This window comes from Sander vitreus, chromosome 15 (genome assembly GCF_031162955.1).
Source record: "Sander vitreus isolate 19-12246 chromosome 15, sanVit1, whole genome shotgun sequence".
Taxonomy (NCBI): Eukaryota; Metazoa; Chordata; class Actinopteri; order Perciformes; family Percidae; genus Sander; species Sander vitreus.
The window spans coordinates 19,075,944-19,102,813 of NC_135869.1; the positions used below are offsets into that span (position 1 = coordinate 19,075,944).

Below are 26,870 nucleotides of genomic sequence, written 5' to 3' on the forward strand. Positions count from 1 at the left end.
GACGGCTTTCCTGACCATCCCAGTCACTGATGCACACCACCGCACAGTGAGGCATGCGGAGGGTCATGTATCTCCCGTTGCAGGTATGTGGATGCCTGGCAGACAGCTGCCACTGGGTGAGGTGATAAAACGGCACATTTCTTTCTGGGGACATCTGATAGTGCAGCCAGCTCCGCAGAGTCTTGCAGCACCGGCCCGACTGAAACTGGATCACACAGCAGCACCAGGAGGGAGTGGGCACCAGGCTGTCGGAGCAAAGCCTGAAAACAACTGGTTCTGGGTTACAATTCCAGGCTCAAGGTGGAAGTGTAGAATATGACTGTGTTTACGTAGAGTGTATTCCTGTGTGGGCTAGGAATACACTAGTATTAACTAAGTGACAATGAAATGTTCTTAGATGCAAACACTATGCCGCAAACATTGTTCAAACCCCTAACACGTAGATGTTGTAGGCCTAAATGAAAGGCAGTTGATCATATTTCTAGGGTGTTCAAAGTATACTGTATATGAACTACAGACTTTGGTCTAAAAAATAAAATCCAGTAGAATTGCTACATGACCTATAAGATTGAAGGGAAAACATACAGCTAGAATCCTGCATAAATCATACAACTTCTTTCAGTAAAAAACACTCAATGACCTGTCAAGATGATATGGTGAACTTGTTAGCAAGCTTATTTACACATCCAGCAGTTACGGAGCAACATTCTCTTTTATTTGGTAAATGTTCGTTCAATATTCACTGTCTTTCAGCTCAGATTTTTGGTCTCTAACTCCTGAGGGAGATATCTGGCTCTTTCGCTACTAAATGCTCCACTATGTTCAGCTGTAGTCGCTAACTGTGTCTGTCTGCAGAACAGGTCGTGTGCAATGATTTTTCAGAGCTTTTTTGTTGAAAACCGCTGCCTGCCATGGCCGAAAACGACGCTATGAGAGTGCTGAAAGTACACCAAAACAGTAATAAGTTGTTACCCGGACAGCAAAACGATGAGCTGAAACTCACTGTAAAGCTCTGTAAAGCCGAAGGGAGCTGCAAATTCAGGCAGCGATTCTCAGCTTTCACATTGTTTTCACAGTGTCATTTGATAGGCTAAATTGAAGAATATCAATAATAGCCGCTTTTAAAGATTTTTTTTGGAATACACGCATATTACTTCTACTAAGAGATAAGATCATTGGTACCACTCTGATGTTTGTATGGTAAATGTCAAGCTACTGCGAGAAGCTGGTTACCTTAGCTTAGCATAAATACTGGAAATGGGGAAAACAGCTAGCCTGACTCTCTCCAAAGGTGGTCTATATCGACAATGTTTCATTTACAGAATTGTTGCAGTGCCACCGGAGCTTCCACTGGATGTCCCTCATTTTTGGCCGAATGTCCCTCACCTTCCGCTTTCTTTGTGTTGGCATTCTAAACTCGGGAAACCTACTCGGAGCTAGAGCTGACAATCAAATTATATTTATCTTTATTTTGACTCAACAGCCATTTTAATTCCAGAGCTCGCCTCCCATGAGCACATAGTATGAGCACATGTACAAGTTCCTTCCCAAGGCTATTTTGCAGAGGCACCATTGCTGCTTCCCATGCTCAGCTCCGCCCAAGACGTTTGTGATTGGTTTAAAGAAATGCCAATAAACCAGAGCACGTTTTTCTCCTATCCAGGAATGTTTTGTGGACTAGCCAGACCTTCCTCCCCAGCGCTGTGGAGGTAGCTTTGGCAATGCGAGACTACTCCAAAGGTAAAAAGGTCTACTTACCAACCCCTTTAAAGCTCACTAATTAACATGTATCTCTTTTAATCCATACAAAAAAACACTTTTGTTGTCATTCATGAAGGTTTTGACTAAAACCAAACCACAAGACTCTTAAAACGACACATATGACTGTTTTTTTTTTTTTTTACTACCGCAGCGTGGTGGTTTAATCATTTGACCATCCTATTTAATGGGCGCAGTTTTAAACACGAAGTAACAGTAGGGTTAGTAAAGCATCTGGGATTGGCTTAAAATGAGTCGCGCAAAACTACTAAAATGAGGATTTAACGTGATGTCACAGGTGTCAATGTGTCATTGACTAAGCTCTGTAAAACTTCACATGGGACACAGACCCCAGTCTCCTGAGTGAAAGTCCTGTGTTTGTATAATCATTCCACTACCCCAACCTGCTTCATTATGTGGAATTTGGCACCACTGCACTTTCTCGCAATCATTTCTCTCTGTCATCTTGGCCTAACAAGAAACGCAATTGTCGGTCATTATGAGCTGCTTACATAATCGACCCACGTGGTCGTTTTCGGGGTGAGGACGGCTGTTTATCCAACAAAGAGCACTGACAAGTTTATTGTTCAAATGTAACATGTCCCACTTTGTACATATATAGGTCCTAAATAACCTAATTAATGGGATCCTTATAAAATGTTTATAAATTGTGCGTGAAGAAAAGTTTTAAACTGTCAAATAACTCTTATTTCGACACTCGTCAGAATAATCATGTGCGTTACTACCTCACTAGCTGGAAAGAAAAAAAAAACACCACATCCAATTAAAAGTTAACTACAAACATTACACTTTTATTTACCTTATTTTTTTCCTGATTCAGTTACAGAAACAAGAGTTACCTGTTTTTTATTTTATTTTTCTAATCAGGGGAATCAAGTTCTTTACATAGGCATGCTGCGTCACTGCACAGTCACAGCTGTGAAAACCAATATCACCCCTGTCAGCTGCCCTGCTGGAACAGTCTGAAGGCAAGACAAATCAGGAGAGGACAGGCAAGGAAATGTCAAACCTGGGGAGGATGGGTGTTCAGTGGGCTGCCCAGGGATGACAAACTTAACATATACAAGTTTTGTGCAAATTTCACCACAGTCTATTTGATTTCAAACACAGAGACGATATCAGTCAGAAGATTCTCTTTTTTTCTTCTTCTTGAGTCTTCAAACTAACAAAGGAAGTTATTATTAGGTCCAGTGATGATGGCATTTTGTTCCTTTTTGGGGAATCATTCTATTTTGGACCATGCTTCCCCAACTTTAATCTCTTTGCTTCTCAAGAGCCAGCTCTCTTTTTGTGTTTAAGAAAGCACAGACATTTAGTGTGTCATCTGATATACACTGAAATTAAGATTGCTGTCACACGACCTTTACATAAATAGTTAGTATTCAAAAGTACGTCTGAGAAAGGTCTTAACATGTAGAAATGGTGATAAGCATGCACAGATAGGTAGTCGACAAGTGCAAAATCTACAAAGTCACGTTATTGTTTTTTGTTGGGGTTTTTTGTACTCCACATTATGTGAAAACTTCGCAAGAACTGAAACCTCCCCCCTCCCCTCTGAGTGTTGAGAGTTTGTCTCATTACTGCTGACCATCCAAAACCCCAAGGACAGTAGTTGAAGATGAGCTACAACGCACGCATCTGGGGGCTCGTAGCCTGTTTCTGACCAGGGTTGGCCCAAACAGAGCCTGACGTAGCAGGACACGTCCTTTTTGGGCACTGAGCTGGCCTGCTGGTACCAGTCCTATTTTAAAATAGCCAGTGACATAAACATACAGCAGCAGTCGTTGGGTTGACACTTTGGCTTTTCTCAGTTGAGGGTTGATGTAAGACCAGGGGTCACCAAAGTGACTCTTGGGGGGGGGGGGAGTTCTCTGTTTTTTTCTTTTAATTAACCCTAAAGTATCTCAGTATACGTCATTGTTTACTGCATGAAGTGCCAAAATTATTCACAGCCATTGTCATTTTTTTTCTGAAAAAATAAGTATGTTTGTATCCCTGTAACTGTTAGAGCAAAGAGAGGACCACTTTCTTGACTGAGAAATACTGCGTGGGAGGTACAACCGACGTAAATACCTTTTAAATGACAGCGTATATCATGTACTTGAACATTAATTAAACAAACAAAAATAAAAGCAAATCTAGTGTTGGCAAAATCATTTCCAAAATACTAGTTTAAAAAAGAAAAGACAAAAGCAAGGGAGAAATAAAAGCATAATGTAACAACAAGCAAACATATGAACAACAAAGCAAACCAGTAAAAAATAAAATAAAATCTCCAGATAAAAACAGTTTGCAGTAGTCAGTTCTCCAGTGGGTCATATGACACATGATCTCTAAACTTAGGCTACAGTTAAAAAAGAAAAGAAAAAAAAAAAGTAAGCAAGCAAGCAAAGCTTTACAGCACTACTATGTACAGAGCTTCTCGGGTGAAGTGAGAGAGAGCTGGTGTCGTGATGAAGGGAAAGGGTGTGAAACAGGGACTCCAGTGAAACAAGAGTCCTTCTTGGCACAGGGCTACACTTGAGGTATAGCCGACCACTGGGAGGCAGGAGGAGGAGGGAGAGACGCTTCACCAGATAAAGAAGACAGCAGACAGAGCAGCATGGCCGCCTGTACATCACGCACAAACACACAGACAGACCAGGGAGCCATTTTCTCACACAGATCGCACACCGTCACATATTAGACTCCCCTAGGAGCGTCACTCGCTATCTCCTTCCTCCTCGCTCGCTCCTGTCCCCCTTATTCCTCCACTTATATTTGATCTCCCTCTCTCTACCTTGCACTGTAAATCTGATCTTTCTAAGGCTCTAGGATATCTCCACACACCAGCCACAGCTCTATCTATAGCCTGTCACTCACAGGTTTGACCACTGTATCTGTATCCGTGTTGTTACTGTGGGTCTGCGATGCACTGGGAAGTTGTGTGGAGGAATATTTAGCACCAGAAAGCAACCTTGACTTTTGAATTTCCCCCCGTCAACCTCATAAAATCACAAGTACGCACACATGAACACAGATAGAGGAGCTGAGTACAGGCGAACATTTCATTTCCTCGCTCCGTTTCCTGCTGATATAAAGTGACAGTTTCTCCTGGCTTGTTTAAAATGCCAGTGGCCACCGGAGACGTGGGAGAGCAGCACACAGCAGTCTGACCTAGATTCGTGGCGTGGTGCCGCCCCACCAATGACTGACACCCTCCATGTCCAATCAGAATCCACTTTACTCCATTGTATCTAACAGCAGGTCATTAGCAGCTTGCGATCCCTCTGTTCAGGTGCTCCAGGCTGCTTTTGCTGCGTTGCGTGGTCACTGGGAACTTCTTTACCGACCACAGTTCGGGCTTCACAGTTTGTTTCACACAAGTGTCCATGCAGGTGGGAGGATGAGTCAAGGTGAGAAGAGTTATGTGTTATATTCACAGACGGTGCAGTAATACTGGAAATGGAGATAGACAGGGAGGAAGAAGTGTTCATGGAGGGGTAACAGTCTGGAAGGAAGAGGTTTATCGGAGCGGTGAAATTGAGATGTAGGGAATACACACACACTCTTCCTCTCATATACTCCACATACACACCCACAGAGGCTGGATTTTTTTAAGCGGGCGGTGCTCGAGCTGTACAGTTGCCCATGTGCTCTCTCTTCACCTATGCTGTGGATGGATGGAGGACAGAGCCAAATGTTCCCATGTAAGCGCCAGCATTGTGAGGAGCAGCAGAAAAGACATCCTGACTGACAGGAAGAGACATGGAGCAGGAAAAGGCGATAGATTTCACAGTTTTTCAAGGATGCTAACAGTGCTATATAGTCTCAGGGGAGCAAATCAAAGGGAAATAATACTGCATGTTGACATTTTCAGATCTGAGTCAGCGTGTGTTTTGTTTTGCTACTTGCTGGTCACATTTTGAGTTTTTGAACCCTTCTATAGAGATTTGTGAGCTAGAAGAGCTTTAGCTCTGTCCTCCATACCCTACTTTCTCTCAGTCTCATACACACTCATACAATAGTTGATTGGCACACAGTCAGTGTTTAAGTCTGTACACAGAGTTGAAGGGCCCTGTTGGCATCCATGTTTTAAGTCCAATTCAACAAGGCACGCCCCTCATCCCGGATCCCTCCCTCCTCACCCTCTCCATCCTCTTCTTCATTTTCTACCACACATCTTCTTTCCAATCCTCTCACTCACCACAGCTGCCTCCCCGTGTAGGTTGGAGGGGCAGAGGGCACCTGTAGAAGGAAACATTTGGTTTGTAAATGATAAACAATTTAGATACCATCATACTGTATATTCACTCATGCATCTTTACACACATGCATACAGCTGCATACTGTTGGTCCCATTTACACATTTTACTTAAGCATGTCAACGAACCCCCCTGTGCTTTAGGCCAAAATACATCTCTGACTGTCTACTTTAACATAAGCCCTGTAATGTCATCTGGTAGCTGTCTAACTGTCCCATATTCGAAGGCAAATCACAGAGAAGCAGCATTTACTTAATTGTGCTCTACTAAGCTAGAACAACCCTCCAGAAGGTGTGAGACCTGGCTGAACTCTGATTATCTTTAAAGGTCCCATGGCATGAAAATTTCACTTTATGAGGTTTTTTAACATTAATATGAGTTCCCCCAGCCTGCCTATGGTCCCCCAGTGGCTAGAAATGGCGATAGGTGTAAACTGAGCCCTGGGTATCCTGCTCTGCATTTTGAGAAAATGAAAGCTCAGATGGGCTGATCTGGAATCTTGCTCCTTATGAGCTCATAAGGAGCAAGGTTACCTCCCCCTTTCTCTGCTTTGCCCGCCCAGAGCATTTGGCCTGCCCATGAGAAAGAGCGAGACATATAAGCAAAGCAAACAAGCAAAGTGGCAGTTGTTCAAGGCCACACCCCCACCCTCCACCTTGCCCCCCCTCTCTCCTCCTCAATAGCATTTAAAGCTACAGACACAGAAATGGCACATCCTAAGGAAAGCTCATTGTGGGACTGGCTCTAGTGGCTGTAATTCTGCACCAAGGCTGGATTTCGGGAAAGAGACTTCAGATACAGTATTAGGGGACCACTAAGGCCTATAGAAAAGCATCCAAAAAGCAGCATGTCATAGGACCTTTAAATCATTATTTTATGCTCTCCATTCCTTTTAAAACTATTTTGTAATTTTGGGAACTAAGCATGTTCATTAGATCAGAAGATCGATACCACTCTCTCTTCATGCTGAATATGAGCAGCTGGTTAGCTTAGCTTAGCACAAAGACTGGAAACAAGGGGAAACAGCTAGCCTGGCTGTGTCAAAATGGGGACTGCCCATTTCTCAGACGCTCCATTGTTCCGACCTCTCAATAACCTGAAAAATTCCCTTTGGTCCTACAGCCCACTAGTCCAACGTCCCTTTGGTGGCGAAATTATGAATCCTACTATGGCCACGCCAAGATCCGCCCTACGAAGCAGCTCAATTGGTTGGGGTTAGGCATTTGACCTCGAGTGGTTAAGGTTAGGATAGCCGATTGGTCAGGGGATGGGACCTGTACAAATGGGGTTACGTTACCTTGCATAAGCATGGACGCCTGGCCAATAAATGCTATTGAAGGGCGAGTCTTGGCGTGGCCATAGTTTTTCGGATTATTGAGAGGTCGGAACAATGGAGCGTCGGAGAAATGACATGGCACCGTCAAAATACACCTACCAGCACCTCTAAAGCTTACTAATTTCATACCTTTGTTTAATCCGCACAAAAACCTAAGTGTGAAGTTGTAGGTGACATTGTTGAGCAGGCTACGAAGCATGCAATATAAATAAAATGTCTGTAAAATGAATGCACTAAAACACTGATATTTCATGCAGAGCAGCTTCTCAAGGAGAAGCCTCTGTGTTCCCATTGTCAGTTAAATTAGCACGCCAAAAATCTCTAGGAATAGTTGATACAGATTTAGTCAGTAGAGAGTGTTGTTTCAGCGTAGTCAGCGGAGAGTGTTGTTTCAGCGTTTTCGCCTCCAGTGGTGTGTTGTGCTGTTGTGTGGCGGGCTTAATTTATAACACAGTGGCTGGAAATAAGTTCACCTGTGCCAGCCAGAGTGCCCATTCATCCTGCATAACGAAGGGTGTGACAGGCCGCATCACTCAGTGAGCAGATAGCATCGCGGCTTATTCACACACACAGGAGCACATGGAAGCTCTCTCGCACTCACCCATACACAAATCAATGTCAGATGAGTGACCATTTGTGACAAAACCATCCATGCATGTGTCCACAAAATACAACGCACACAGTCACATGACCATGCATCCAACAAACTGATAATGCACACACACATACTCACACCTCTCCCTCATTCCTGTGCAATGACGTACGGTCTGGAACGCACAAATGTGCATGCAGTCTTGTCGGCGTGGTCGAATGAGAAAGCGGCGTGTAAGCGGAGTGTACCTGTGACTGGGAGGCTGTACTCACCGCTCCCCCGTTCAGGATCATGGTCATCTCGGTGGGTTGGTAGACGTTGCTGCGGAAAGGAGCGCTAGGTCTGGCGGCGGTGTTGCTGTTATGTTGCCCAGCACCACTACCGCTCCTCAAGCCTGGCATGAAATAGACAGAGAGGCGAACAGAGATTACTGTGACTCACCATTTCACTATCTCTCTTGAAGAAAGAGACCCAGAGAACACAGAAATTTCCTCCTGTCCTTATTTCTAGCCACGCATGCAAATACTTGTGTTCTATTACTCACTTTGGCCTACATTCTACCTACAGCCTGTCTGCACATATTATGCCTGTCTGCTCTAGAATATTGAATTGTACTACACCTGCGGTGTTCTCATCGTTGTATCCGTAGCCCTGGTTCTCCACAAACTGCCTGTGAGAGAGAGGGATGTCTTCGTCGAAGCTGGTCTCCCTCATCCGTGTCGAGTTCTGGGAGGTGTCAAAGTAATCTGGGGCAGTGGGCTGTGGAGGGGGTCTCAGGCAGATGTGGGATTCAGGAATGGCATGGAAGATCAGTAGCAGCCAACCCTGAGCCACTAAAGCAATGGCCAGTGCCGGGTCATTCCAGTCCGGGGACCTCCCCAGCCAGGCGTTGCCGTACAGATAGAAGCCCACCCAGGCCACCCACAGCAGCAGCGACAGCAGGCAGGTCACCAGCAGCCAGATGGCATTGCAGCGCCACTGATGTGTCTTCCCGCACAGGGCCAGAGAGGCAGCAGTCAGCGCGGCTAGTAGGAGGGCTAGCACGTAGCTGCAGGCTAGTGAGAAGTCCAGTGGCAGGTACTGACAGGCAGCACGTCCCTCCCTCAGCACGGTGAGAAGTAGCCACTCGGCGGCGATGATGCCCTGCACAGCACTCAAACCCAGCGCGAGGCCTGTAAGGGCACAGCCACCAGGGCTCCGGCGCTCACAGCCAATCCTACGCAGGCGCACACCCTGCACCAGCAAGCAGGAGAAGCAGACGGCAAACAGGAGACCCCATAGGGCCCTGCGGAGCAAACATAAAGACTCATCCTGCTCGATCAGGTAAGCAAAGCTTAGGCTGAACAAGCCGAGGATGCCGAGGAGCAGCAGGAGGATGGGTCCCACGCCGCTGCGCTTCTCAGCTTCACTGATGTGGTGTAAGCGGCACAGCAGGACTAAGGCTAGCAAGATGGCAGTCAGCACCCCACCGGCAGCCACCGACTCGACAGCCACACCCCATATGGAGTCCAGGTCACAGAGGAGGGTGTAGGGACGGACAAGGCCCCAGCCGCAGCCTCGTGGGAGAGGCTCAGAGGCCTCAGAGAGTCCGGTGGCACGATGAGCGACAGTCAGCAGCAGCAGGAGGACCGAGAGGAACGCCATCCCTGAGAGATCAACAGACCAGAAGATAGAGAGAGATGAAGGAGGAAAGACAGAGAATAGAGAAAGTCAAAGGATTGGAGAGAGAAAGAGAGTGAGTCATTCTTATCATAAATGCAACAGAGCTCAGCAGTCAGTCATTCCCACAGTAATCATCCGCCTGTGAGTGACAATACAAATAATCAGCCACTGCTGTGTTTTAGAGAGGCAACAAAAGACAGTAGATCATGCAGGGTGAATGACTGAAACCTTTCCAAACGCACAAAAACACACACATTCTGTTTTACTAATTGTAGCATATAGCTCAGTCATCTTTTAAAAGCTTTAAGGTTTAATGTTTGCCATAAACATGGCAGAAAAATACCTACAAACCCAGAAAATCCCAGAAAAGCTGCCTTCAGTTTATTCACAGGGAAGTGAGGTCAGAGTCAGAGCATGTATAGTGCTTCTGAGGATAGTTTTAGGTGTAGTAGTGTATTTGTCCAGTCTTGTCCAGTGAACCAACTGCTGGAGCACTGACAGCATCATGCATATTTTTATGAAGAAAAAAAAAACGAGATACAAAGAAGGGAAGTAGTGCGCACAAGCAGTTCCACTCACTATCAGGCATCTGAGGGCATCTAGCAAGGCGTGAGACAATGCATAATACACTGCGCACAAACACACAGCGCCTCGAGCACAAGTACAAACACAAACAGCACTCGGTGAGCGAAATCAATGCTGTCTCAGTCTACTTATTCCTTTATTCATCACAACTGTCAAACAGCCACACTCTCACACACACACACACACACACACACACACACACACACACACACACACACACACACATTTCATTTCATTGAGGTCTTTGTGGGAATGATCAGTGCTGTCGTTTCACCTGACAAGCTGTGTTTTTTGAGAGGTGGATCTGTATTTTAAAAGCCACCATGAAGACACAGACACAAAGCACATCGATCTGCCAGGTTACTGTCAACTGTCTCTCCACTACAACGCTAAGCTTTCAGAAATTCTTTCCAAGTTGGCTCATACATTAATGTGTCAAACAATCTGCTCTTACAAAGAACACACACTTTTCTAGCCGCTCCATGCTTGAAGCTATACTTTGGATTGTTTATTTCAACTGTAGTTTTGACATAACAAAAAATCTCCCGGGATCTACAAATAGACTGTGCCACAATATTTACATACCACATAAAGGACACTGGATATCCCCAGCTTCATGTTCTCTCTCCATGCCAGTAAGTCGGAAAGAGTTACATGGTTGGGCCGTCATGGGGAGAGTAGTGGATTTAAATACACACCAGCCAGGGTTACAGGTCACACACAGTCCTTCCAGCATGTAGCATATTAAGTACTGTACTTGAGCACACATCTGAGGTACTTGTACTTTACTTCAGAAGTAAGAATTTAGAGCTGAAATGGTTAGTTTAATCAATGTATTAGTCAATCGACAGAAAGTTGAAACTGTTTTTATAACAGATTAACTGTTTTAAGTCATTGTTCAAGCAAAAAAGGCCTAACATTTCATGATCCCAGCTTCTCAAAATTGAGATTTTCCTGCTGTCTGAAGTTACACTAAACTGAATAAGTTTGGTCATTGCAGACAAACAAGCATTTTGAAGGTGTCACTTGGTGCTCTTAGGAAGTATTACAAACCAAACAATCAATCAATTGAGAAAATAATCAGCGTATTAATCCATAATGAAAATAATCATTAGTTGTTGCCCTATATACAATTATTTCAAAGTAGCTCAACCAACTACAACAGCAAAATGCTGCTTGCACATGTATGCGTAATAATCTAAAGATATAACTGTCACATTCTTCTGCATTGAGTACTTTAATACTTTAATGACATTTTCCTTTATGCTTACATACATTTACTTAGGTAACATTTTGAATGCAGGACTTATTTCTAATGGAGTATTTTTTACAATTTTTACATCCTTCCACAAATTCCCACATACACACAAGACACAAACATGTACACACAGATATTTCCTGCATCGCTGGTCCATCCATTTATTTACAAGCTTTTGATGTCTGCCCTAATATCCATATAAAAAAGTATATTTTTAAGGCAGCGATTGTTTACAACTTGTGAAATATCATTATTTATTTCTGAGCCCCCAGAGGGCATTACAGTGAAAGATGCATGTGTGCTTATGTGTGTTTGTGCATATTCATTTGCTTAGAGCTTTTCCATGTATCCTTCAAAGATTTACATCCTCCAAATTCCTCCTCACGCCTCCTCATTACCAAAATTCTTCGCTACCTCGTTTCCTGTCGTTATTTCAGCCTGTCGTTTCCGGGCTGTTGTCTCCTTCCCGCCTTGTTGCAGAAGCTCACTGCCGCTGTTTATTATTGGTCTACATTAACATCAATCAGTGCTTATAAAGGGATGAGTCACCAAAACACAGTGCTGGAGATTTTTACATACACAAACACATTCCTGCACAAGTGGCAGAAAAACAGACACACTCCTTATGCTTTCTTTTCAACATCATGTTGTTTTTCTAGTGATAACCATGGTTACACCCCCATCACTAAATGACAGAAATAAAACAAAAGGGACAGAAGACAAAGAGAGAGGCTCACTCAACCTCAACCAGCCGAGCAGACTGCTCCTCCTCTGTCTTTTTTTTTTCAGTACTTTTCTTCACTGTCTTCTTTGTCACACGTCCTAATGACAGAGCCTGTGAAACCACACAGTCCAGACAAGAGACACAGAGACACAGAGACTGGAGCTTGTGCACACTAGTTAGTGACCACTTTTTCATTCACTCACCCAGTCATTACCTCTTGCACAGATGATTGCCCTGGCTGCTTTTTTAATGGGACTTGGCAGACTAGTGAGCTAAAGGCTGAAGGATGCACACAGAGGGCCACATACACACACACACACACATGCAAAATAACCAATGCTCCTGCAGACATGCACAACACACAGTACATAACACACATCTACTGCACATGTGCCACACTCTTCCCTGCTTCTCACTAATATGAGTCATGTGCAGAGAGAGAGAGAGAGAAAGAGAGGCCTTCTGCTTTGTGCAGCACAGAAGAGGCTGCCGCCGTCTTATCCTCCCCTGTCCTCCCCTCCTTGCCATCTTTCTAGACATGTTTCTCTCTGTCACTCCCGCTCCGTGCAGCCATTTCTGTCCTTCCCTCCATTTAAAATCCTCTATTCTGTTAGATTTCAATGCCACCTCTCCTCAAGAGCAGCCAGACCGCTCTCATCTCTCTGCTACATTTGAAGATGTGCTGTGAAAGATTTGCCTCACACACATCCTCTCCCCACATTTTCTCCTTCTTTTCAAACCCCACCATCTAATCCCAAACACACCCCTCTTCCTACCATTTTGGCTTCTCCTTCTTCCCTCCTTGTGCCCCTTCCTCCTCCTTCCTTCCCTCCCTTCCCCATGCCTTTATTCTTGCTGTGTATCTTATGTAACTGGGAAAGGATCCAGCTCCTGCCAGTTCTGCTGCATGGCTGCTGTTTCTTAGGCATCATCTTCCTCAGTGCCAAGCAGCCTGCTGGTACTCAGAGGTCCATCTTCGTTTTCTATTCTACATGCAGCGGGGTCATATGTATTAATGCTGCACGTGACACACACACACACACACACACACACACACACACACACACACACACACACACCTGTAAATACACAGGCTGACATAATGCCCATGTGCTGGCTCTATTTGCATGTAAATATAACATGCTGCTTGGTGGCATGTATTATGCATCTGTGTATGAAGGCACAACATTCTCACACAAACCTGAATGTGACAAGTATGCATCATGCATTCCTTATACACACAACAGGAATACAGGCGTGAGAGTGCAAATGTGCAGAACTGCAGTCCTTCAAATTTGCTCCAGGCTGGATAGGCAGAGATGGGGGAATCTAGCGAGCCGTTCTGTACAATTACCTCCTCCTATAATTAGCAGACATAGCACACAAGCAGATGCTGTCTAATTACCGCGGTGATAATTGGGATGATTATTGCATTTTGATGACTTGCTTCAATTCTCTTTTTTTTTCTACTACTTTTGTTTTGTTCAGCCTACTGACGGAGAAAATGTGTGCGAGTCTTTATGAGTGTGTAGGTGTATTGGCTGGTAACACACTGATCCAGCTGTTGAGTTGAGCAGGTTATTGTGCTGGCATCTGCTTGCTGGTAACGCTATTCGAGACGCCACAGCCTTATCCGCTGTCTTCTCTAGCACTAACAGACCTTTTCCTTTTCTGACAGCACATACATTTACATCTTACATCAGTGGCTGGGATTACAAACGCCTTAGATATTAGTCATGTTAAATTAACCCAGGCTGTCTGGATGTTCTGTCTCACTGTATGAGATTTACTTTGGATTAAAAACACATCTGCGCTTCAAAATAAGCTCTGTAAGATAGGTTTGTCATTGGAGGCATCTCATATTGGTCTTTTATCAGTTGTTGCTTCTCTCTTAAAATCTCTTGACCTTCTCTTGTGTCTTGAGTGAGAATAATGGACTTGAAGTTGCTCCTAGAGTTCGAGTCTGGTCTGAAACATTGTCCAGAATGGAGGAAATGAGTACCAATAAGGACCTATCTTACCTAAGGTCCTAGATATTACACACACACACACACACACACACACACACACACACACACACACACACACATATATATATATATATCCTTCTTCTTCTTTGATTCGTCTGTCCTTTTGACCAGCTGGTTGGTTGACAAATCTCTTTCTTGCTTCCTATACATGTCACAAGTCACCAAGCTGGCATTTTAATATTTATCCTTACTGCAGTTTCGGAGAAGCTCCATTTGAAAAAGCGCTTAATGTGGACATACTCTTAGCTAGCATGCTCATCCACAACAGATAGGAGTTCTTTCTTTCTCACTCAAGGACACTTTGACAGGACACATGGTTGATGTAATCCCTGAACTTTTGACTTTGCAGAGATGGCCTTCCTTACCAATTGTGCACTCAGAGGCCTCCTACTCAGAAAATTGCAAAAGCACGGCCAAATTACATGACATTTCCAAGTCAGCGTCTTGAGAAAGATATCTGTTGCAAGTTTGCTGGAAAACAGACCTGACATCACAGCTACACAGCAGCACGCACTGCGAACCTTTTATTCAAGTTTCCTGTGCATAGATAGAGAGGAATGCATTTAGCTCCCCACTGAACTCATCCAATGTCCTACTTCAAATAAAATGCACAATAACCATGAATTACTTTGCATGATCTGATCCATCTGACTTTGTCTCCAATCTCTCCACATCTGTAACCCTCCAGAGTGACCCTCTCCAGAATCCCTTGTGTGGCAGATAAAAATTGGATGAAAAGGGGGATGCAGAAGAAGAAGGAGGGGGAGCGATGCGGTAGACATCAAGGTATGACGTATGGGTGTGCTAAAATATTAAAAAAGGAGTTAGCGAGGACAAGTTTGAGGAAAAAATAGACTTGCAGATGACAGCAGGGCTAAGAGGAAAGGCATATTGAATTGCGAGACTGAAAAAGTGGTAGTCCATTCTCTGCGCCGGCCTCCTAGGTGTCACCATGAGGAAACTGACAGTGGAAGTAGTTCCCCCAGCTTCTTCAGACCTCCCCGGCCATCCTAATTAGCCCTCATTACTCTGTGACTGTGCTCACAGCAAGACCATATGCTAATTGACTTAACAATTAACAGTACCAGCGCCTTACACCCCTCCCTCTGCTCCCTTTTCCTCTTCCTGCTCCTCTTCCTACATCAACAACCGATGGGGTGTCATGATGTGAAGGCATCCCAAACCTAAAAATGAAACCTGAAACTGAGCTGCAGACCTCCGGTGTCATATGTTCTGCTTCTATGTGATATCAATATAGATAGATGAATGGGGTGTGTGGTTGGGAGGATGGGGGGGGTGGATCACAGGAGCCCAGAGAGGTCAGATTTGGTTAGAGAGTGTGATAATGATCAGAGGAGCAGGAGAAACAAGGAACAGGCGGATGTGCGAAGGAAGAATTGGAGCGAGCCTTGTGCCTGGAGTGTGTGTGTGTGTGTGTGTGTGTGTGTGTGTGTGTGTGTGTGGCCTCTTTATGTACACATGACACAGCTGAGTGTATGAGCTGGATTTCTGTTCATGCACCAACCCCTCCTCCCCTTATACACACACACACACACACACACACACACACACACACACACACACAATCATCCAAACAAGGTACATATGGCATCAGCCCCGAGGAGATACTGTAGTATCCTCTTTTCCCATGAGGAAGATAACTAACTCATAGAAGCGCAGCCTGAGAATAAACAGCTCCACTCTGCTGAATATTGATTAATGATGGAAAACAGAATAATTCAAAATAGGCCGCGGAGCTTTCTGAGAACACTCAAATACTGCACTGACAGAGGCTCGAGGGTCATGTATCATCCTTCTATTGACCAACAGAAAGTCAATACATGCATTGACTACAATTTCCATATAACTCCCTTAGTCTAATGCAACTCAAGTCGCCATTTAAGTGCAATTTCTTGCCAGAGTTAGACAACAAGCCTTTTGTTTATGAAGCCAGTGTGGGAGTCAGGGTCGATTCTAAGATCAGACCTTTAGGGGGGCTCAGCCCCTAATGAAAATGTGACACGGATACAGTGCCTTGCAAAAGTGTTAAACCCCCCCCCCATGCAAATAATAATCTCTGAGCTAGCTACAGAACAACAACGTCAGCTAATATTTTTACCTAAACCTGACACTTTATAAGTCACAGTAAAAACAACCAATTTGACACAGTGTTCTAACATTCAGCTAATTTAGTTGCTTACGTTTCAATTTGGGTTCTAATCTGCGCCATGAAATTACCAACTTCTTCTCTGGGGACTACCAACGTTAAACTTCAAATCCGCACTCCTGCTCTCCCTCTGACAGATTAGATAGAGCGAGACTCAGCCAAAGGCGGGAGTCTGGCACATCCACCTCCGATTGGCCAAAACTATGTTTCTGTTAACCCTTTCCTTGACAGGGTTACAGGTGCTTTAAGCCCTTTGAACCTGTAATTGTTTGTTTGTCACTAACAGACAAGTTCGCAAACTCTTTTAATTGTTTTTTATTATTGTTATTTTTAGGGGGGCTGAGATGAAATTTAGGGTGAGACCCCCTGAAAAGGGTCTAAAATCGCCCATGGTGGGAGTGACACATCTCCTAAAGGGGACATTCTTGGTTTTAGCTGACCTAAGGAGCAGCTTAATGCAAACACACATTTGGAGAATGCTCTTTTTTCAGCACCCCCCTCTCTTAACAATATCGGCCACATGGGGAGGGTCCCTGGGGGTTCCAGAAGAGTGTGTTTGTTTGAGGTAGCAGCAGTAAGACCTTTGTTACTGAGGTGTGTGTGTGTGTGTGTGTGTGTGTGTGTGTGTGTGTGTGTGTGTTCAAAATGATATCTAACCTTTTAACTAAAGAATGGAGGAGTGATTGACACTCCGAAAATATCCCCATGTTTTGTGGGGTAAAAATGGAGACGCAGTTACTGAAAGAAACCAACGTTTTTATCCTCGTGAGAAACAATGTGCCACAGCTAATCAGTCCTTAAATATCGCACAGGTCAAAGCCCTTCACGTCTTTAGTTAAGCTTACAATGGTTTTATAGAATGCCCTTTGAGGTCAAGGCCATATGTACCAATCCCTGTGTGTAAATGTACATTTCTGCAGCATGCCCTGTGTATAAATTTACATTTATGTCTACAATACTGCGTGCCCTTTCTGCTTAACACACTTATGCATTTGGTGCATCGACATCGCCTTTCTCCCCGGGCTGTCAGTGATGCAACTTCCACCTCAGTGGTAATAAGCCCCGAAACAGCCTTATTACAACACAACCCGAGAGATGCATTCAAATAAACTGAGATCCCCTGTGGGTACAGATAAAATACGCCTACCCACTGAATATATATCACGCACAAGCATCTCCACAAGGACATCCCACTCCCCTACCCCCATTCTTATTAATCAATAACCATATGGGCTACATGGTAAGCAGCACGTACCTTAATTGATGTAAACAAATCCGATCGAGGACGAAGGCAGAAGCACCGTTTTCAGGTTTGATGCGAGACTGGGAGAGTAAAAATGTCACATTTCGGAACGAGCTCCGCTCTCTATGTTTGCGTATTCTCTATCCATCCACATGGGCTCGTACGCGATCAGCCCAGATGATTCCTCCTGCTCCAGCTTTTAAACCAGAGGCACCCGATTATTCAGCCCGTGTCTGTTGTCCTCAGAGGCAGAATGGGCATAGACGAAACACACCGGGGGTGTCAGGATTCAAATGTGGAAGAGATTATTGATGGTTTCCCCCTAAATCCTTTGTTCAGCGGTGCGCATCTTTGACTTTCACTCTGCACCACGAAAGGACCATTCATCAAAAATAAATAAAACACACAATAAGTCGAAATCCTGTGATGCACAGACACGGTGCCCCGAAGCCTGCCGGATCCCCTTCTCCTGCTACTGCGCTGAATATGCCGCTGAATGTCCGGGTTGACACTCACTGTTCCCCGCTGCACTTCTCCCGACTGAATGCATCACCAAAACTGCGCTCCGCATAACGCGCGTAGCCTACTGATAATCCCTCTCTGCACACACGCACACGCACACATAGGCTATAGCCTATACACAGAGAAAGTGACAGCTCTTCAGAGCCGCCACTGACTGCTCTCTGTCCTCCCTCCCTTTAACTGGTTTTACTCTCCGATAAATTAATTGGTGCCTGACAGGGGGACCACCTTAATAAATCCATTCTAGACGCACAGCGGTCTCACACACATGCGCGCGCACACACACACACACACACACACACACACACACACACACACACACACACACACACACACACACACACCTCTCCTAAATATAGGGTATTATCTTAATAGCACTGTCACAGGCTGTAGGCTAAGCACATTTTGGACTCGTGCTACTCCAGGTCCTACTAGTTCCAGTTTGCGGTACTGTTTTCCCATTTTCACTGCGCTTATTCAAAATCAAAATGTTCTATTCAGTCTCAAGTTAAACTATTAAAACTCAATTTCCGGTGGTATCTTTCAAAATTGAGTTCTTAGGCTAAATTTACACCAGCTTATTTTGAATATATTGTTAATAATACAAATCTGTTTTTCACAAAATAACAAAAGAATAGTAAATGGACTGCATGTAGGATAACCTTTTTATCCAAGACACTTTACAATTTGCATCTCATTCTCACATTTACAGGCACTGGTCTAACCAACAGGGGCAAGTTAAATGTTTTGACCACTTCAACATGTGGACAGAAGTCAGAAGGAGCCATGGATTGAACCACAAATCCTGCGATCAATGGAGGGCCTGCTAAGCCACAGCAGCAGCAACAACAGACCCAATGAGTGAGTATTTCACAAAGACCTGTTGCCATGTTGTTCTTACTTAGGCTACTATTTGTTTAAATAATGTAAACTCACAAATCCACACCTCCCGTCTTCTGCAAGGCATCAAATTCATTGTATGAGGCGATACTCTTATTTTGAAAATAACCCAGCCTATTTTCCGGGTTAACTCTGGTTATCTCTGGCTCCTTGACACAGCCACAGACTTCTGTGGTGCTTATTATTTCTCTCTCTTGTCACATGCTTGTTGTTGCCTCAGCTGCTCCAGTCCATCTACCAGGGAGGCTTTCAATGGTAGAGGCCCCCACTACCCCCACCCCCACCCCGGCGACCATCCTGCCTTTTATGCTGGTGCATGATTTGAACCAGTGGAAGTCATCTGTGGCAATGTTGTTAGAATGTGCACTGGGTCCCAAAATTGTTACCACTGCAGTCTCGGACAAGCAGAAGCAGAGCCTGGCAGCCATGACACCTCTGACCAGGTACTCATAATGCTGCTGCTGGTCTCAAATATTATCAGCCAAGGAGATGCAAACCTCGCCTCTCCATCCACTCACAGAGTTAGATCTTATTTTATGGGATTGCAATAATCCAGTGGTCTGGGGGGTGTTAATCTACGCTTTATCATCTACATGTTAATAGTAAAGACAAATCCTGCTGCAATATGAGGGGGACACTGGGAACCAACGACCACTCACACACACATTCTGCATGAAATTGCCCTCTTATTGCCTCTTTCCCTTTCACACACATAAATACATGCAAAGTGAAATGACATGCGGGCAGTAAGGAGGCATATCATATGGAATAGCAGCTGAGGATGTGAGACTAATCTGACAGGTGCAGGCTGAGAGAGTGACAGCATGGGAAGAGGGGGTGGAGTAAAAGGAGGAGGAGGAGCGGCCCCTACTTGAAACAGGACAACTAATAAGATTAATGGCTCCCTCACTTTATCAGCAGACAGGCTCAGGCAGTACATCATCAATACCTTCCTTATTCTCATCATCTGTGTTATCAGCAGGGAGACATTGCGTACAGAAAAGGCAATCGTAACACTATTACACAAGAGTAATCACAATATTTGGATCTGGAAGAACATCACCTCACCAGTGTAGGATTATAGTGTATTTAAGAAGCGTATTAACATGTAGTGACTGAATGTGGAGCTTTGAATATAAATTTGACATTGTGATTTAAGAAATAATTTGGGATTTTGTGGAATACGCTTTTTTTCTCGCTTTCTTGCTGAGAGTTAGATTAGTAGATTGATACCAATCTCATGTTTGTATGGTAAATATGTAGCTGGAGCCAGAAATTGGTTATTTTAGCTTAGCACAAAGAGTGGAAGTAGGGGAACACAGCTAGCCTGGCTCCGTCCAAAGGTAACAAAATCTGCCTACTAGCACCTCTAAACCTCACTAATTAACATGTTGTCCATACAAAAACCGAAGTGTAAAAACAACAATTTGCTGTGTAACGGGTTTATGTAGCTAACTACAGTATTGATTGGCCAGGCACAGTAACTTGTTGTCACTGTGGGGTTGCCAGGCAATCAGTGGGGACTCCAGTCAAGAAATAGTCTGGCACATAAGCGTCGTAGAACTCTGTAAAATTAAACAAACCAGATATAACATGTATTATTGAGCGTTAGAGCTTGTACCCACTCTGAACTGGGAAGATTGGTTTCTCTGTTATTTGCACCATTATACTACAATGAACTTACAGAACAGCCTTTTTGTTAGCTCCTCTGAGTGACTTTAATATCTTTTGTAATTTTGTAATTAATTTGACTGTGTCTGATGACTGAATGAATTGTCCTGTTGTGTTCTGTCTTGACTTCACAAAGTCTGCGAGCTGAAACATGTTTTGGTTCCCCTTTTTTGTGGATAGTCTTCACCAGTGGAGAACTCCTGCTTCAATATTTATAGAAGATGACAAATTACCTCTGTATCAGTATGATGATCATGTGTGGGGCTCAGTCACTGACTAATATAGCTTCCCGGACACGCAGCAGGCTAACCTTGGCTCTGCCTGGTGAGTTATTGTCCTTTAATGAGGGGAGCACATGTTGTTAAGGTGTCATGTGTCTACAGGAACAACAGTGTCACAGCCACCGTCTTCCATGTCTCCTTTGGTGTAAGCAGCTATATATGTTGTGCTGTATGTAAAGACTCTGTTTTTTGTGTCGCTGTCTCTTACCCCACCTGCTCTCTCATCCTTCCCTTCGTTACATGCCCCCTGTGCTGCCCGGAGGTTGCCTCACCTCGTTAAGACCCTGCTCGGCTCAAACACAATGAACCACAAAAACGACGGCAGGGTGGCCGACATGCTGCATTTGTTTCCAGTGACATGCATCAGGATGAGATTCTATGACCTCACAGGATGTATTAACTATGACAGGATGCAGGTGTCCAAAATTAGCAGGAAGAGTCTAATTTTAAAGAGCATTTTGTTTCCAGACACCCATTTTAAACTAACTGCAACTTATATTACAGAGGTGGAGGATGTGAAGCGAGAAGAAGAAAAAGTCAGTTGAACAAGTATTTTTTGTATAAATACTACAAATACTGACAAGTACTAGTGAAATGCGCTGACTTAGTAACTGAGGTATTGAAGGTAGTGTGTTTAGTGGGATAATCCTGACCTCATCTGTTCATCGCACTGACTTAAACTGTCCGCCTGTCACTGGCCGCCCAGAATACTGAAAACCTAGGAGGGGAGATATTAAAGGTCATCTGAATGTGACCTTGTCGGGTCAATTTAAAACAACCTATATAAAGATTTGCATGTTCTGTATCCGGAGGACAGGACAGAAACACTCACACATACACATGTGACCACTTCAAAGACCGCCACATGGACCGTAGTGCAATTGTTTTCATTCAGTGAGCCTTGGAGAGCTTTCTGTCAGCTCCTCAGGTTTCTCAATGGCTCCAATCAGGATTTAACCCTTGGAAGGTCAGGGTGAGGTCAGTGGAATAAAGGCAGCTCCAGGATTTACCTTCCTCCTCTATCATCTAGTCACCATGTCCGCATGCTGAAAGTGACATATTGTTTTTAAAGCTTGTGGACCGAGGTGGATAGAGGATCTTCTTCTTTTTAATCAGCAGTCAGAGAAGTCACCTTTTACAGAAAATATATACATGGAGTACAGGAAAGTCATTGAAGATAAGATGATGATGATACTTTTATAATATATATATATATATATATATATATATATATATATATATAGATATAGATAGAGGAGAGAGAGTACATCTTAGTGATCATAAGACTATATATAACATGAGGTTGGGTGATTTTTAGCTATGGCAGCAGTGCAGTAACCTGACGTGCGTCATATGCCAGATGGTTTGTTAACACAGAACCATCTGAGAAGCCGTCATTGGAAACGGGCAAACGTTTGGAAAAGGGCAAGCACTTTAAAAAAAATACCTGGCAGGTGACCATATATCTATCACTTCCATTGTTGTCCATTGTCATAGCCATCTCTCTCTCTCTCTCTCACACACACACACACACACACACACACACACACACACACACACACACACACACACACACACATACACACACATAGTGCGTGGCACTATCTTTGTGGGGACCCGTCATTGACATAATGCATTCCCTAGCCCCTTACCCTAACCTTAACCATCACAACTAAATGCCTAACCTTAACCCTTACCCTTACCCTAACCATAACCTAATTCTAACCCTAATCCTAAAACCAAGTCTTAACCCTCAAACAGCCCTTTAAAGTTGTGGGGTCCAGCATTTTGGCCCCACTAAGCTGTCTGGACCCCACAAGTATACTGTATTCCCAGTTTTTGGACCCCACAAATATAGTTAAACAAGAACACTCACACACACACACACACACACACACACACACACACACACACACACACACACACACCTAAACCACGCCTTAGCTGCCATTGGTTCAGTAAGCTGATAGTTCAGACACAAACGCATTCCTAAAGCCTGACAAGATGGATTTTTGTGTGATATGTGATCCTGCGATTCTCCCTCATCTTGTGATATCGCAAGAATCCAGCTGTCAAGCAAGATAAGCGGTCCACCGGTTGGTTCACCACTTTAGTCTAATGTGAAATAAACTTAGCACAAAAAGTAAGGAAATTTGTGTTTGGTAGATTTTTTCTCTGTGGTAACAATGCTTTTTGGCAATAAATCTTATAGCATTGGAAAGCCTGTTTAGTTCCCTTTCAAATGGTGCCCAATTTGTAAGGAACATGCATTTGTGGGATGAGCAGCAGGGCTGAGTATGTGGGTTGCGCCCATGAAATATTTGCCAAATCTTCTCTGCCATTGCCAAACAGGTTATTTTGCTGTTGCTATTGACACTTGTTTTGAGCTTCTGGTACCCCCAGGTGCTGCCAATTAGAGATGAGATTCTGCAACTAGTGGCAATCCCATATCACCACAGTCTGGGACCGAACTCTATCCTCCAAGATGACAACGCTCGCCCCCACAGGGCGGGGTTTATCAGCGACTACCTCCAGAATGTGGGAGTGGAGAGGATGGAATGGCCTGCCAGCAGTCCTGACCTCAACCCCATTGAACACTTGTGGGATCAGCTTAGGCGTGCTGTTCGTGCCAGAGTGACCAACACAACCACGTTAGCTGACTTGCAACAAATGCTGGTTGAACAATGGGATGCCATCCCACAGCAGTGTGTGACCAGGCTGGTGACCAGCATGAGGAGGAGGTGCCAGGCTGTTGTGGCTGTGTATGGTTCTTCCACACACTACTGAGGATCCTGTTTGTGAAATGAATAAATTGTTAAATTGCCAATATGTCTCGTTTCTTCAAACTTCAATCATCCAATCCACCAAACACCAACGAGTCAATGGCAGAATAAGCTGTTTGGCATTGGCAGAGAAGATTTGGCAATTTTTTCATGGGCGCAAACCCCATACTCAGCGCTGCTGCTCATCCGACAAATTTGAAAGGGAACTAAACAGGCTTTCCAACAGTATAAGATTTATTGCCAAAAAGCATCGTTACCACAAATAATCTACCGAGCCCAAATTTCCTTACTTTTTGTGCTAAGTTTATCTTACATTAACAACTATTAGATGGATTACCATAAGCGGACATTCATGGTCCCCAGAGGATGAATCCAACTGACTTTGGTGATCCTCTGACTTTCCTTTTAGTGCCAACATGAGGTTAAAATTTGTGGTTTTGAGTGAAATATCTCAACAGCTATTGAGATGGATTGCCATGACATTTGGTACAGATATCCATGTCCCTCTCAGGATAAATTGTGATCACTTTGGTGAAAATGTAATTTGTCCAATACTTTGGTTTATGACCAGACACCAGCAAAACTAATAACATTCCCATCAGCCTCTGCTGTCAGATTGGAAAGAACAGGTAAATCTTCCAACGTGGCGGCATTCATTCCAATATGGTTACCCCTGCTGCCTTGCAGTCAAACCAGATACCTGATTTGTACGATTAATTTAGGTGAAACCAGATACGAACACACATCTCCTTTTAAACTAGCTGCATGTATTCAATTAGTGTCAGTTTGGATTTTATTTCAATATAATTGCCAATGGCTTTGCAGCAATGTTACTGCTTGTTTGTTTATTGACACATCTGCAGTTTTTACCACAAAGTGGGAGATATTGTTACAATTACAAGTCGTTTTATGGTAAGCAAAAATGAGGCATTACTGCTAATTCGCAAATGTTAGCCTGCTAACACACTAAACTATGATACATCCATGTGGTGAACATTATACCTGCTAAACATCAGCATGTTAGCATTGTCATTATGAGAATATTAGCATGCTGATGTTAGCTAAGCAACCTAAGCTAAGCAATGCCTCACAGAGGAGCTAGCATGGCTGTAGACTCTTAGTCTTGTTAACAACTAATAAGAGGGGAGAATTTTACTACAGCTGAGTTATATAAAAGTCCACAGCCTGTCTCTCTCTTTCTACTGCAGCCACTTCATCCCATTCCAGGCCCTAACCTCTCGAGGTCTTGTGTTACCTCCACCCTCATGCACAATCACCCAACCAAGTGGAAGCTGCTTTCTGGGGTGGGGCAGAGTTTGAGACGGGTGGGGTGACTGCAGAGCCATGTGTCCGTGAATTCCTGAAGAGAGAAAAGATTGGGGACATGGATTTTTATGGGGGGCACAGGATCATAGGCGTGCCTCCACTGATAGCAGAGCGCTCATTAAACGCATAGCACGAGACTCCTTCAATCTGCCTTCCATGGTCAGACATAGGCCTACTACTAACCCCCTGCGTGGATTCAGACACCACACAGACAGATAATCCCTCCTAAAGTCTGCAATTTGATGTTGCTCCCCCAGATGCACAAGACACATTAGCATGTATGTGTTACGCATACATACAAGCATTGACACACACTCACACACAAAGGGTGGGGAGGATTTGCGATCACAGCATGCAACTACTTTTTGGGGTTTGGGGAGAGTAAAGGATTATTGATTTAGGACACAGGCCAGATGTGGCCACATGCCTGACACAGTGCAGTAAAATTCAACTATTCAACTATAAATTCAATCTTGTCCCGCAGTGGCATCATTTGATTTGTGTAGGCTGAAGGTTTTACAATGAGTGCTTTCACTTCCCTCTATCAGTAATGGCCTTGCTAATGTTTCTCTCCAGGGCCTTTTCATTCATGTCTAATATACTTTAAGTCCATCAATCCATCCACACTATGACTGACTTCTTTTCTGTCACATCAAAAATCCCAGGTCTCTTGCTCTGTCCTTGTTCTTCATCTACAAGCCATTTCCATCTCTTCATCTTGTTGCTTTCTCAGCCTGTCAAACACCTCTCACTCTGCCCCTTTTTCCCCTCTCCCGGTATTTTCTTTCCCCTTTTAGCATTCACATCACATCCTTGTCTCTCCATTTGGTCAGATTTTAGGTTTGATTAAGGGAACAGAATCAAACTGATGCAGTTGCTCTTTGATATTTAAGTGATATTCTGAATCAGCAGCTCAGAGCACATGAAGTTGAGCTGCTACCTTGCTCAGTGTGTTTCCTGTGCATCTCTGTGTATATGTAAGATTGAGCATATAAATGGAGCTGGCAGGACCACAGAGCAGGACCAGACTCAGAAAGGAAGGAGCTCCACTCAAATTAATCTCCACTGGACAGCCCAGTAAAGGAGCAGAGCCATTTTTGGGAGCAAGGAGCCATCTCCTAGGTGAGTACCATGGCAACAGCCAACGTGGGCCCCAGCTCTCAGAGCTGTCCTTTTCAAGCTTCCGATCAGAAGTGGCAGGCCAGGTTTTTTGTTATGTGGCGTCTCTTTCTCTCTCTCTCTCTCTCTCTCTCTCTCTCATTCTTCTGCGTCTCCTTTTCTCTTCCTGCATGACACGGTCCTGGCCTTGTTCTTATACAGGAAGGCTGTGAGAAGACTGCAGAGGGAACTGTCTGTGGGAAAATGTTGCCAGACAACACAGGGGTATGTGACAGTGAGTGCAAGCAAATAAAGGGACAAAAATGTGAAATAAGGCTAGATGAGATAGATTGTCAGATCTACATTTGAAACTATGAGAACTGCAGATTTGATGCTTTGCTCATGCTTGAAAAATTGCATGTTTTAACATGGCAGGTAACAGAAATAATTTAGAAGAGCCTTTACATTTAAATCACCTTCAGAATTAAATTACTTACTCTATCTTTTCATGACTTCAAGACTTTATGGCTTGTTTCAAATGTGCTTGTTCTACCTTGTGAAGCTTATAGGTTTCATTGCACATCACTAGCGCCACTAGTGACAGTTGTTCACTCATTGTATATCTTAGTTTCATGCAGAGGAAGTTTGTGATAGGGATGTAGTGGGTGT

At 44.0% G+C, this 26,870-nt stretch overlaps 1 protein-coding gene across 1 annotated transcript; it reads right to left on the reverse strand.

Annotated features, from left to right (window-relative positions):
* Positions 1-5,329: 5,329 nt before the first annotated feature.
* Positions 5,330-18,419, reverse strand: gprc5ba (G protein-coupled receptor, class C, group 5, member Ba). The gene is made up of 4 exons (XM_078270047.1): positions 17,633-18,419; positions 8,572-9,597; positions 8,224-8,345; positions 5,330-6,006 (listed from the first exon to the last, which is right to left on the reverse strand). The coding sequence occupies exons 2-4, from the start codon at positions 9,593-9,595 to the stop codon at positions 5,962-5,964; spliced, it is 1,191 nt and encodes a 396-aa protein (XP_078126173.1). The 5' UTR covers positions 9,596-9,597; positions 17,633-18,419; the 3' UTR covers positions 5,330-5,961.
* Between the last annotated feature and the right edge of the window lie 8,451 nt (positions 18,420-26,870).

Excerpts from the sequence above, each read along its gene's own strand:
- gprc5ba (XM_078270047.1), bottom strand. The coding sequence starts at position 9,595 with ATGGCGTTCCTCTCGGTCCTCCTGCTGCTGCTGACTGTCGCTCATCGT. Across the intron at positions 8,346-8,571 it reads CAACGATGAGAACACCGCAG|GCTTGAGGAGCGGTAGTGGT; the intron begins GTGTAGTACAAT and ends ATTTCATGCCAG. Across the intron at positions 6,007-8,223 it reads TGATCCTGAACGGGGGAGCG|GTGCCCTCTGCCCCTCCAAC; the intron begins GTGAGTACAGCC and ends TTCCTTCTACAG.